The 14267-nt window shown below is 38.7% G+C and overlaps 1 protein-coding gene across 7 annotated transcripts in view; it reads right to left on the bottom strand.

The window, feature by feature from the left end:
- The window catches only part of FTO (FTO alpha-ketoglutarate dependent dioxygenase), a 216744-nt gene that overhangs the window by 111353 nt on the left and 91124 nt on the right, over positions 1-14267 (bottom strand). For 6 of the 7 annotated variants that reach the window (XM_085551799.1, XM_015873817.3, XM_015873818.3 and 3 more), the window contains one exon: positions 13191-13315. In XM_085551799.1, coding sequence (XP_085407925.1) covers positions 13191-13315 — 125 coding nt within the window. Of the gene's footprint in view, positions 1-1925; positions 2056-13190; positions 13316-14267 lie in introns of those variants that run through there. The other variant, XM_015873820.3, reaches the window with a different exon arrangement.

The following is a 14267-nucleotide window of genomic DNA, read 5'->3' on the forward strand; positions in this document are numbered from 1 at the left end:
TGAAAATCCTTTTTCTTCTTGCCTTAAAAATAAATAAGACTGCATTGAGTCATGTTTAGCAAGAAAAAATATTTTCTTAATGACTTTTGTCTATATCAACTCCATGGTCAGTTCTTAAGTTACTCTGCCTCCTATTGCTTCACAGCTACTGCATTCCTTTTGGAAAACAAAAATCACAATATTATGATGTTGTTCTGAAAGTAATGCCACCTATTTAATTACGTTGGCCCATGATGTCAGAAGCAGATGTTAGTGGTATAGCAGCAGAGGTTCAACCTTCCCACCAATATTCCACTACGTTTTGTTGCCACGTGACAGATGGCAGCAGAGAGGCACACTGACAGAATGGCATCAGGCATGGAAATGCAGATGAAGCAAAGGTGTGTCACTGAATTCCTCCATGCAGAAAAAATGGCACTCACTGACATTCACTGATGCTCACTGAATGTTTATGGAGACCAGAAATGTGGATGTGAGTACAGTGAGGAGCTGGACTGTGCAGGCAATGACACTCTCATACTCACAGCAGCTACATAGCAGTGGTTCACTTCTGACTGTGCAAAAACGGGACAAAGGCTCTTGCTTATCACTGGTGAAAATGCACAGGTAATGGTGGGGACTATGTAAAAAAAAAATATAATGTTTTCTAACTGAGAATCTGTTCTATCAAATAGTGTTATTGTGTTTTTTACCTGTTGTTGTTTCAATGGAAAGAAATAGTAGGCATTACTTTCAGAGTTAACTATGTGCATTGTTCAGTAGGTTTCCAAATAGACCTTTTTCTTTCCTATTACATTAGGCAACTTCATTCTAAGAAATTTCTTATTCAACTACACAAAAAGAGAGATCTTTCTTTTGGAAGAGAATTAGTTTGTCAATGACCGTTATACATGCCAAAGTACCACTCAGAAAGAACATATATTAGGACCTGCATCCTAATTTTCTTCCCATTTGCAATTACATCAGAAGCAATTCTCTTAGACTTAGTGATGCTGTGATGATGTAAAATTAACCTAAGAAAAGACTACTGTGATGATAATTAAAACAATTTCATACTGTATTAGAGAAAATAAATGTTTCCCTCTCAGATGTTCAGTCTCATTATCCCTTCAGAAAGCAGAACAAGACATTACATTCTCAGACTACTTCTCTGTCCCCAACCTACTCTACCTCAGCAAATTAAAAAAATTAGTAAGAATTGTATCATAGCAGATACTTCCCAGCTGTGGTGCATAACAGCCCACAAAGGAGGGAGTGCTTTGGCAAACTGATGGATAACCTTTGTAAAGGAACTGGCATCCTGCAGCGTAGGAGGTAATGACGTAGATGACCAGGTGCATCAACACTACACTTAAAGGTATATGTCAGCAGCAGTTATACTTTTTAACTCCTTACTTCTTCCATGGGAGGGGAAGACGGAATGAAGCCTAGAAGGAACCTGACCTCTGAGGAGCAATGCCTCTGGGTCTGCTCTTGAGGTGATCTGGACTTTACACTTTACTTTGCCCATGGCTGTGCCTAATGCACAGCTTTCCTCTGTGTAACCTAAACAAACAAACACAGCATTCTGGTCAGTTGAAACTTCTGAGCTTCTTCTCTGCTGACACTGAAATGCACAGAGACGCCTCAGGGAAAAAAATGTCTAAAAGACATTACAAGGCACATTTACAGAGAATTCCAAGGGGAAAGCAACAATGAACATGCATTAGAAGTGCACTGATATGCACTTACGCAGTCTTTAATCAGCTTTTTTCTCCCACTTTGCAAATGTATGAAAGACACAATTTACAAAGCATTATTTTCAAAAGAGTAAAACTCACTGCAAAAATGAAGTACTAATAATTAAACTGAAGACCGCCAAAACAAATGAATAATAGATATTTAGATACATTATCCTCGTTGGTTTTCATTATTGTGTTGGATCGTTTTCTCCTCAATTGAATTCCCAACATTTACCCATTCACAATGGTCCGTACATTCACATCTGCACAGCGGTTGCCTATGGAAATGTGCTCAGTGTCAGCTTTCAGCGCTCCTTCTCATGTGCCTTCCCAGCTGTAAATGAGGTTAGGAAACAGCACTGTAAACACAGAAGTCCTTTTTGAAAGGTAAAAGAGTGGAAGGGAAAAAGCTCCACAGGAAATTTGATTTGTACTGAGGTTTTTTCTTAAAAAAGAAAAAAACACACCCAAAGCTTGACAGCATTTAGAACTATTGAAATACTAAAGGAAGAGATAGTAGAATGAGACATAATATTTTATGGTAGCCTTAAATAATTGCTATAAAGAAAAGAATAAGGCATTACAGAAATAACTCAAGTTTAACATGAAAATGCAAGTAGCAGAAAATGCAAGTAGCACTGAATGCTCAGTGCATTGTTCTGAGTACTTGGTTGCTTTTATTTTTCTTTTCTTTTTTTTTTTTTTTAAATAGAAAAATCTGTTTTTGCAATTCCTTCAGCAAAAACCAGGACACACACACACAGATGTCGTAATTCCACTACAGAACCACGCTAATTTACTTAATGTGAAGCTCTAACGCAAATTGCTTTGCAATGGAATTGCGCCTCATCACATGGTGAGTGTGAAATAAAAGCAAGCAGATGTGCTCTTCCAAAAGCAGGCGGCAGCTACAATTAAACCCACAGTCATTTTACAAACCAGCGAGCTATTTCATGTGTAGCTCCAGCACTAATCACCCTTCCCGGCTGCCGCAGCCCAGCAGAAGAGTGAGTTATTCATAGAGTTATCTATCTTGCACTTTGCAGATGATGCCTAACATTATGACAACGGTGGCAAGGTCTCCGTACCTGCCTACCTGAAGCAAGTTTCTGTAAAGTAATGAATAGAGACAGCTTGGGGACCATCCACCTGCCCTGCCTGCCTCTCGCTGCCTGCAGAGCGCAGCCACCAGGGACTGGCAGAAGGCCCCTGTCTGACAGGCCAGGACAGCCTTCCTGTGCCGTGACAGCCCGGGCCGAGCCGCCAGGCCTGACCCACCGTAATTCCTTCACAATGCAGCGGCGAGGCAGCTGACAGTAGCAGCTGCACCTCCTAAGCGAGATGGATGGAATTTTCATAACTAGTTCCCCAAGTTACATTTTACCTTCAAGATAATTTATGAGCTGCCGCGGAGCCTTGAAGAGACAATATGCTTGCCATAAAATTAACTGTAACAGTCTTGTAGGTTATAATTAACACTGGGAGGGTAGCACCAACTGGATGAAACACATGGCATAATTGATGGTGAAACTGGAAATTAAGGAACCTAACAATATCATTACTGCGCACATCACTTCAGCAAAACCCATGCATTCCAGGGGTTAATTACAATCCCCTCCTAAGGTACACATTCTGACGGGGAGTGGACGAGTGTCACAGCTAGGAGGAGACAGGTTTCCTGGCAAGGCCACCTCGCACCTGGGCTGATGTATATATTGGTTTTTGCCTGGAAGAGATATACATGTCAAAGCAGCAGCAGCAGCACCTGAACATCTGGCAGCAGGCACACCGTAGCTCAGAGACAGAAGATTGCTCGAGCCTCACAGAATATTTCATCTTCTCTGCAGCCAGCATACTTAATAGCAAAGAAAAAAAATCCTCTGTGAGGTTTGGCTTAATGGCCCACATTATTAATTTAAATGACTTGAGTAAAGAAAAACATTTTAACTTCATATTGCCATAAGTTAGCAGCAAATTAAGATATTTTTTCCAACAGCGTATTATCATCCTGGTTTATTACATTAGTCTTCAGAAACACGCAGAGCAATCCTTTTAGCAACTTGCCTGTCAAGGGGATACGGTGCTGAAGAAGCAGTGCTAGTGAGCTAGTTAATCAGAAGTAATGTTATGAGCTGCTGCCATCTTTGGGAAGAAGAACATGCCATTAATCTAGCTGTATCTAGGACTCTTTGCTTTAACTAAGGCTTAAGGAATCATTAGCGTACTGTATTTATCTGATCATCTCTCAAATTATTTTAATGAATTTTTTTTTTTTTTGTCCCTGGATATGTGAAAATGTACAGATAAATGATGCAACAGTGTCACCTACAGGCAAGCAGAACAGTTAAAAACCTTCTCCAGCATGACGCCCTCACACCTCTCAAATCCTCTTCCGCCTCTCCAACTTCCTGCCCACTCCCAGCCACAGATTAGGGTTTAGGATTGGTACACACCTCCAAAGGTAAACAGAAGGCCAGATACTTACGTATTTTCAGGATGGTCTAATGTAAAACAATTAGGCCATATGTTGATCTTAAAATAAACATGCTGTGCAGCCAATGAGTGGATACATCGATTACATCTCATTTCCCAAACACATTTTCAAATCCACCTTTACCAAAAAGTTGAAAGTAATTCTAATCAGGTTTTTCAGAAGAACTTCCTTTATTCAGCTTAGGAAAAGCTTGGTTAAGTTACTGGGAAAGCAAACTGAGCAGATACTGCAACAAAATAATTACTAACTATTGGTTTTATAGGAAAAGGTTTCAAATACTGCACCAGATTTACCCACTTATTTACTCAACAAAGCAATGCACTGAAAGGAAGATTTGCAGAAATGGCAAATTTTAAAATCTAATATTTGAAAATTCCAGACTGTAAATTGTGAATGTGTAACAATGGGAATTTGCTTTGGATAACCATATATTTGTTTTCAGATCCAAACAGGAAAAATATCTGCTGCAATGATGATACCTGGATGATCAAAATAACTCTTGCATATAATGGGTTTTTGTTGACAGAGTTAAGACAATAGTGCTTCCATAGTTCTCACTACCTTAGCTTTAGCTGAGATGGAATTGTTTTCTTCAGAGTGTCTGGTATAATGCTATGTGTCAGTCCCAGGAGTTAGAACCACATGTAGATAACAACACCAGTGTTTATAGTCACCTGCTAAGCGGAGTTGCATAGAGACAAGGTCATTCACAGCAAAGGGCCTGAGGAGCTGGGACTGAACAGCTTTAAGACAGCTGACTTAAACCAGTCAAAGGGATATTCCATGAGATATGACATCAGTCAGGAGGAGTTCTGAAGGGTGTGCGAGTTCATCTTGCTCTCTTTCCCTGCTTGAGGGGCTAGCAGGGTTGGAAAGCAATTACTTGTATATCACTTGTTACATACAATTAGAGAGAGATATATAAATGTGTGCACACATACACACATATAGTCATAATAATTTTCTTTTTCTCTTAGTAAATAGTTTTATCTCAACCCATGAGTTCTACTTCATTGTTTTTCTTTTATTCACTCCCCCATCTCGCTGGGAAGGGGGGCAGTCAGCAAACACTGTGTGTTGCTGAGCCACCTGCTGGGTTAAACCACAACACTCACAAATTACTTGGTAGGCCAGGGAAACTTGTCAGAAGTTATTTGACTGATAATTTTGAACAGAAAATAAAAATGAGAAGATGCTGACTTGCTCAAACGCAACTGGCAAAAAGAGAAAGACCGCAGTATAATAAAGTTGTACAAACACCCTCTCCAGCATAATTTGGAGCTGAATCTAATTTCAGCAAATCCACATGAACCTTTCAGCTTACCTTTGTAGAAAGAGTGGAACAAGCTTTTATTTGCAGATCTTAAAAATCATCTGAACTCTCCTTCCTCCTGATATTACTGCTTTCACTTCAATACTTGACAGCCTTTTCCAGTCTCCCCCATTTGGAAAGTCTGTGCAGCTCAGTTAATGCTCTGGATACAACTCATGCTACCTTTTCAGTTCACTTATCTCAATTTTGATTTACATTTTTGATGTTTAGTCATGTTACTTCAACCTGCTTCTTACCTATGAGTCCCACCTGCTGTATCACCAACCCAGCTAGAATATTTGCTAGTATATGATGATATGGAAATATAATTAAGGGTTATAAATTACATCCTGGGGTATTACATACCACTATAAGTCATCTCAGTTAGCTAAACTACTCATTTTTCAGTAATCTACAATAGGATGTTCTGCTACTGTCGCTTAGCATCTCATTTGGGGCTGCTGTCTCTTAAAAAGACAGAATATGAAAACAACACATGCTGTGTAATAGGTCAGATCAGAATAGATCTCTGATTCTACAGAAGATCTCCAGAGGAAGAAATGCCAACTTACTTTGTTAGCTATTTTAAACATCATCATAGTTTGTATTTTAGGAATTCCCCAACTAAACACATACAACTGAAAATTCAAAGAAAATAAATAATAAAATATTATAGCCAACATAAACTGTTAGCATGTCAGAAAGAACTCATTAGAAGTCAAGATAAGCAATAATTCTATTTTCCAGTTATTCTTAATTTCTCTGATGAGTTACACCCCCATCCCACCCCTGGATTCCACTTCCCTCTTATCCATGCTGTTACCATTGCCCAGTGGTTTACCACAGTGCTCTCTCACCAGTATGCTATTATCTATGTATGTGTATCTACATTGCCATAACTTTCAGTGCAAGACAAAATACAGAGCAAAGCAACAGACCAACGCCCCCTTTCTGCTTTCATTCAGCCTAGATATCCATTGGCTTCTTGCTACCACAGCCATGCTGTAGGCAGCTTAGAGCACTGACAGCATCTTGCTCAGTTTCTACATCCATTTAATTTTTGGCTGCTCTCAGAATGCCAGCAAGGGTACCAATTAGTGTCAGCTGTAACAGTTGCTTTACGTGATATACACACCTGCCTACAAGGATTGGAGAACCAATGCATTTTACATAGGCCATCAAACAGATATCCAATGGGAATAATCTTTGGCACTATCTACCTGAACCACATTTGAACCACTGACCTGAAAACAAAAGGCTTTATATTTCATTACCAATCCCTGGAGCCATCAAGTTCTATATGTGTTGAAAAACTTTAATAACATGGGGTTGACAGCATTTGGGACTGAAGTCATGAACTTATGTAAGCATCTGCTCACACGTCTCATGCAAAGACAAAAGCACATCATTTGGCTAGGACAAGTCTTTGTCATCCTCTGCTTTTTTTGCACTGGTAACATATACAGGTTATTTCACCAACTTTATTTAGCTTTATCCATCATAAAACTGAATTAAATGGTAACAATTAATTAATAAAGTCCCAATTGAATATATATCTATATGTATAGAGAGATATATAATGTAAGGGAAAATTCCATCTTTATACTCATTTACTATCAAAGGAGTATTTTTAGACAGAATTTTGATTTTTACAAAGTTTGCAAACTGTGAGGCAAACTACATACCATGACCACAGCACAGAAGAAACCTAAGCTGACAAAGGAAAATATATCTGTGAGAATTCTTCATTCTCTCTGTAACACTGTGCCTTTAGATAGAATGGGCAGCCGTGGAGCACTGCAAGATGCTCAGGATCCTCCCTGCCTCTCTATTTTTCCCCTGCCTCTGGCACACGCTGTTCTCTCTTACAGGAATGATGACAGCTGATGCTAACACTAGTTTGTGGTTCAACTGTCTGATGATGTGGCTAACACTTTGTCTCCACAGATTATAAATTTGTCACCTCTGTGATCTATTCGCTCCCCACTATCCTGCAGCCTGGAAACACAATAATCTCCATCTCCAGCGTTCAGATCTCCCAGTGGTAGTCAGCAAATCATTGTCAAACTGCTGGAAAAACAACACTAACTATCTTTCTTGTACCATGAGCACAAAAGCTTAAATAAATAAGTAATAAATAAATGTCACCCATGCTGACTTAAAAGGCCTGTCCAGGTGGAATAAATCTAAACCTTCCAAAAAAAAGTTACCCAACGATTAAAACATAAAAAGAACCACGTGCACTTTGGTAGAGTGGGAAAATTATTTATCACTTTCAGTTTGGGGAAACTTTAATTGCACTATAATCAAAGACTAAATTTATGCCATCTGTCAGTTTTGGAAGCGTCACTTGAAAAATCCTTCCAACATATGAAAAAGAAAAGCATGAAATCCAAAAAACAATACATCAAAATTAACCTGTAGTTGTCCAGGTACGGGATGATGCATCTCTCTTCACAGCTTTCAGAAATGGAGCATTGAAACTGAAGTGGTAACATAACCCTCAGTGTAAACAACCCTCGACAATGTGGCATAGCAGAAGAGCCTGACACACACACAGAGCTGAACTCCTGTGACTTTCTTACTGCACCATTCTTTAATACCACTTACTTCAAGTCCTTGTATCAAAGAGCATTTTTATGCCATTATCTGCTGCGTCTATAATGACATCACAAGGTAAGATGTAGAATTCTCTGTAAATACCCAAGCCTGTATAAAAAGTTTTTTCAAGGGTAAAGGGTCAAAAAAGTTTTAAAGGAAATAAGAGTGGTTGCTCAAGAGCAGTGTTTCATCAAGCAGAATTTGCACTGCTCTGTGAAGCACTCATAACTACTGATGCCAAGCTGGGTTGCTTCAAAGACTCCTAGTGCAAAACAGGTGAAAGACGGTAGAGAGGGGCACAAGAAGCAAAGCAACCTGGTAATAGGCAACTGGAGGAAAGTCAGAGGGCAGCTAACATCTGAGCATGGCTACAGCAGGAGACCTGACCACTTCATTGAAGTTTGTGTTTCCTATACTCATTTAAAAGCTGCAAGGCTGTTTTTCAGATGCCTCAAAGCATCTTCTTGAGTAATGCGCAGTACCAGCAGCAGCTGCTAAATCACATGTTCACTTTCAAAATGGGTGCCGAATAGTTTTTCTTCTTTTAAAGAACACACAAAGAAAATATCAAACAAATCCAAATCTTCTGTTGTGTTCCTCCCCCCCATCCCCCATAATTTCATAAAGGAGTACTCCAAATTTGCCTTAGTTTGTTGCTAATTGTTATGCTTGTTGCTAACTCACCGAGTATTCATTCCAGCTGGCACACGTGCTGTCTGGAGAGGACAGCTATGACAGAAATCCCACTGGAGTTCGCACAGCTTTGTGTATGGAGATCCCTACTGATGTCAGAAACACAGACACTGGATTTCCCCAATAGAAAGAAAAAAATCTGTTGTTCTAAGATTACACACAGCAATCACAGAAGATGTAAACAACCCAAAGCAGTTGTAAGTAATCCAACACTTTCTCCCGCTGGAGCAAAGAGCAAGATTCACCTCATTTACCTTCTTACGCGTAAAGAGATAAGGCACAAGAAAAATAACAACTTTTTCTTCAAAACAGAAAACTACAAAATATATCAAAACCTTCCTGTTTGTTCTTGCTTAACTTTATTAGGATTCTACTCTCACATTCTGTTTTGTGCTTTGAATCCAACAAGATGACTGCAGGCTAGGACTCAGTTCTCACACTATGCACTGACAATTAAGAATAGAGTTGTAATAAATAGACATAGAGAATATCTATGTGGTAATCCAGGTACCACTGCTGACAGGTATGACTATCTCAGTAGTATGACAAGCATTTACTCTAGAAAAAATACATACCTTTATAGTGTTATGTAAAAGAAAGGTGAGACCTACATATTTCTAGAGGGGCTGGAGAAGAGCAAATATGGTGCCCAGGAGACAGTAAGGAACTGGAATTGGGGTTTGACTGGAAACCAGAAGTTTGTAACATATGTCATGAGTAAGAAGTTCTTTTCTGAAGGGCTATGAAAAGATGGAAGAATGTAACAACTCTTAAAATGCAGTGATCTGATCTACCAAATGTTGTAGCAACGACCTCATAAAATAGATTTTGTTCACTGTGCCATTTCAATGGGCCAAGGATTTAAGCTGTCGACCCTTACAGGAAATAATCAATTAACGCTTCTTTGCTGTCTATCTCATGAACCAGGAGAACTTTGTGTTTACTTTGGTCCAAATTATTTCCTGAATATTTATTATGTTTTCACTGTATCAACTTGTTATTATGTGACAGCTTAGAAAGAACTCTACTAAGATTCCAGAATCTAACTGGCACAACTATGAAAACATTAATACTGTAAGTAATTTTATTTTTCCTATCAAACTTTTCCCCTCGTCAGATCTTTATCCAAAGCTATACGCTTTCCCTTAGCTGACTGAATTTCTCTTTAGAGACGTGATGCAAATTTCACTCAATGAAACAGCATAATGGACAGCAGTCTGCCTCTAAAACCATTTCAGACTAATCATCTCTTGCATGTAAAAGACTTATTTAAAAACTGTTCCACTGTTTTTTTTCTCTATGAGCTAATATTTTCAGCACAGTTAATCATTCTCTAATTTCATCTATTGTTGACTGTTCGATGACAAACTAGTTTCATAGTAAATGTATTTATTAAAGAAACAAAACACAGCAAAAAAGATCACTAATAATTAAGCAGAATATGACACCCAAGCATTTAAGGCAATATTATTATAACTCGATACAAGTTTTGTTAAGGGAAGAAATGAGATAATTTTTATGAAGCCACGCTGCCCAGTTCTGCTGGGCATTTGTTGGCACAGAAAAGTGAAACTTTCTCTCCAGAAATCCAAGTCATCTTTCTGAAAACAATTATTTTCTGGCCAAACTGTTTCTTTAGGAAAACAACAACTTTTCTGGACCCACTTAAAGGTAAGATAGCAAAAATTGTCAATTTCAGCAGCAGACTATAAATATTAAGACCTTTTCTGAAAACGAATCAGGTGCAGATATTGAACTGTACTTCATCCTTTGTCTCACTTTTCAAATGATAATTTCTTCCACAGTCACCATTAAATCTTGATCTATTCCAGCTCCCTGTATGGGTCATTGATTCTAGATGTACCATGGTTATTTTTAAATGTTTCCCTTTCGTAGAGTAAAAGAGGGCTGTCCAGAGCCAGATGGGTAACTTCACACTTCATTTATCAAACCCAATGCATCAGACTCCACCCCCTCTTTCCCACTATTGCTGTTAAACTTCCATATAATTTGGTAACAATTTTCATTATCATACAGTGAAAAAAAAAAAGCCTAGGCAGGTTTGCATGGTTCACCCCAAACCCACAGCTGCTCCCTGACCCCCCGTTCATTACAGTAGATCTGGGCTCCCCGCACTCAGTGTGCCGAGGGGGGACCTCTTCCAGCCGAGGTCGGGAAGGGGTCAGTTCAGAGGGTTGAGCAGCTCTTTACAGCTATAACAACCTGTCCATCAGGCACTATCATGCAGCACAAACAAATCCAAGGCTTTAGAAACTCTGGACCATTTCTGTTAACACTTAGAGATCATCCACTGGAGTCCTACCTGAAGTATTTGGGATCACTGCCACTCAGCACTGAACAGTTCGAATCCTTGGAAGACCTGCACAGTTATCTAAGGTACCAACGGCATCTTCAAGTAAATAGCATATGAAAGGGCAGGCTGTAAGGCTTGGTGTGCTACTGGGCAGATTGGGCTACATGCTGAAATAGGAGCTCAGAGTATTTGCAATTGGCTAACATGCAGAAACAGTGGTATGGCTTAAAAGCAAATGATGCAAGGATGTGCTTTATCCCTGTAGACACTGACACACCAAAACAGTTAAGATGACATTAGTCCTCTGAAAAAGTATAAACATATGAAGATTCAGTCAGTTTGAACTAATAATTTCCAGAATTTTTCTTTCTTCTTTTTTTTTCTTCTTTAAATCTTGAGGCATCAATGACAAATAAAGCACATGACAGAACAGAACCTAACTACTAAGGCCAAGTGTGGGTAAAGATTTTGCCAGCTGCCTCCCCTTAGTTGACCTAAATTTCTTGGAGTCGTCCTGTTCATAATATGCTCTCTAATGCACAATGTAAAGTAATTAGAGTCATCTGTATTTAACTTCCAGAGGAAAAAAAAAATTCTATTATCTAATCTAGCTGATCCCCTGATAGCCTGTTGAAAGTAAAATACTGTAACCTATTGCCTGCCCTTTGACAAGTGCTAATTATTTCCTGTCCAAGCACATTTTTCTCATGTAATTCCAAAGTACACAATAGGCTGATCTCTAAAACATGGGCAGGCCTGCCAGCACCACGGCGGACGTTTTATAACTTTCACCACTGCTGCTTGATGGCTACTGCAGCCAGTGCCTCATTCCAGACATCTCGCTGGAGCTTTGATGAAGCCAAGGGAGGTGTATGGTAACAGCCTGTTCATGCAGATCATATGGATGAGACTCAGATAGGTCACCGGGATGGGAAACATCAAATGGAAAGAAAAAGGATTATGGATATTTAATACTCAAAGGACACTTTCAGAACTTTCAAGGCTCTGTGCTCTTGAAATTTTCTTTCAGGTGTTTAGTCTCAAGGAGGCCTGCACTTTGTCTGCTTCTAAGTCTTTTCCTGCCCCCAACCAAGAGCTTCGGCATTTCTGTGTCAGACAAGGCTGCAGATACAACTGCATTGCTGGCTCCAGCCACTGATTACATTGGGAACTGTAAAAGCAGAGGCCAGGAACACTGTAACCACATTGCTATTAAATGACTCTTGACTGCTATGACTCCTGATGACTTAGTATATTAGGAAATTATTGTTAAACTAAACAAACCTAAAAAGATATTCCACTCTTCGCAATTGCTTATGCTTGTTGCTATCTCTAGAAAGTTTTCTACTCTGGTTCACAAGAACGATGCATTCTACCCATGGAAAAGCCTTAAGTGATTTTCTCCATTTCCAATGTAGTAAAAACTATTTGCATTATTTAGTATGGGGGCAGTAGGCAAAAAAACAAACAAAAAATCAACAACCTAAACAAGGCAAATCAAAAGAGCACACAATAAAATACACTCTAATTCCTTAAGAAGGTAACAAAACCTACACTGGAATATGAAAGACACAAGGTGGCATAGCACAATAGTTCTTCTTTGAACTGACTTGATTATAAAAGGACTAAAGGTATGAATGTGTGAACACCATCTGGTTAACACAAGGAGGACACCACAAGAAACTTGAGCATCATGAAGAAAACAGACAAGATGGACACGTCTTTGCATGCCATGCCCCATTGGGGGTATTGCTCATATTGTTACTAGCATAAGGAAATCTTAGAGTAATCCTCGAGTATTTATGCCACCTACTTTGCACTACATCAGCATAGTAAAGGAGCATTCCACCTCACAAAGAAACTCTGAATTCAGAAGCAGACACATTAATTATTCTATTAAGGGAAAAACTCTAATTAAAAAGTTAAACTTCTGACCTGTTTTAAATGCCAGTTTGTTGAGGTAGTTTTCTCCATCCCCTAAAGAGGTTTAATAGAACTATGTTATATAGGCTTATTTTAACTTCAATATCTCACCATTTTTCTCAGTTTTCTCACCTTGCAGCCCATTCATGACGCAGCCTTTGCCGCTCCGTAAGAACTAGCAGTAAACAGCTGATGGTTTCATTCCTTTGTTCTTCAGTTTGTTCCTTTTTTCTAACTTCTTGGAGGACCAGGCTCGTCTGAAAGGGGAAAAAAAAGAAAAACACATTAAAATTATAATCTGGAAATAGGAAACAATGTGTAAAATTAATAAAAAGCCCATAAGCAAATAAGGACAGTAAATCAATACTTTTTTTTATTACAGTTCCACTGCTGACAAATCAATACAGTAAATGATGGTTAGAAATGGCCACCATATATTTGATATTTAATCAATGTACATGGCACATAAGGTAAACCTTAAAATCTCATTGCCTTAAGTAACACAGTAAGACATTGTGCACTCTAGCTCATTTTCTTAAAATATAATTCCATTCTCTTCTATTTTCTTATATCACATCAAATCAGAAGCGTTTGCCTTACTACAGCATTTGGGGGAAGAGTCCCTCCTACCCTTTTAACCTTGCTGAAGACAATTCCCATTTGTATTGTGTCTCCTGAAAGAAATTTCTTACCATGTACCCATGCTCTATTTTCATCTTATTATGAAATATTTCAAGCAAACAAGGAGCTAAACTCTCCATTTTTAAAATTTATGGAATACATTACAAATTGCTGGAATATATATCCATATATATTAATATATATAATATATAATTATATATATTATATATATATACATATATTTTTGCAGTGGACCTAGCTGTAGAGTAGAATTACATTCAGTCTCTGAAAAATACAAGATACTGGCTTTTCCAAATGTTGCATTAACAGCCAGGCCAACAAAACTGCAGATCTGTCCTTCATCATCCAGTGAGAAATCTTGAACTTCCTTGTGTCAAAACAGCATGTACTGATGCCTGTCTCTACCAACACGTGCACTGTTGTGCTGTGGACCTCTGCTGGATGGACATCCAACCACAACAGAAACAGAGTCCAAGCTGCAATCTTTTCACTCATTTGGAATAATGTATTTCCCTTTCTCACCTTAATCAGCCATCGATTACCATTTATTTTTGATGCTCTAATCTT

Source organism: Coturnix japonica, chromosome 6 (assembly GCF_054131305.1).
Source record: "Coturnix japonica strain WE chromosome 6, WE-NBRP24, whole genome shotgun sequence".
In the NCBI taxonomy this organism is placed as follows: Eukaryota; Metazoa; Chordata; class Aves; order Galliformes; family Phasianidae; genus Coturnix; species Coturnix japonica.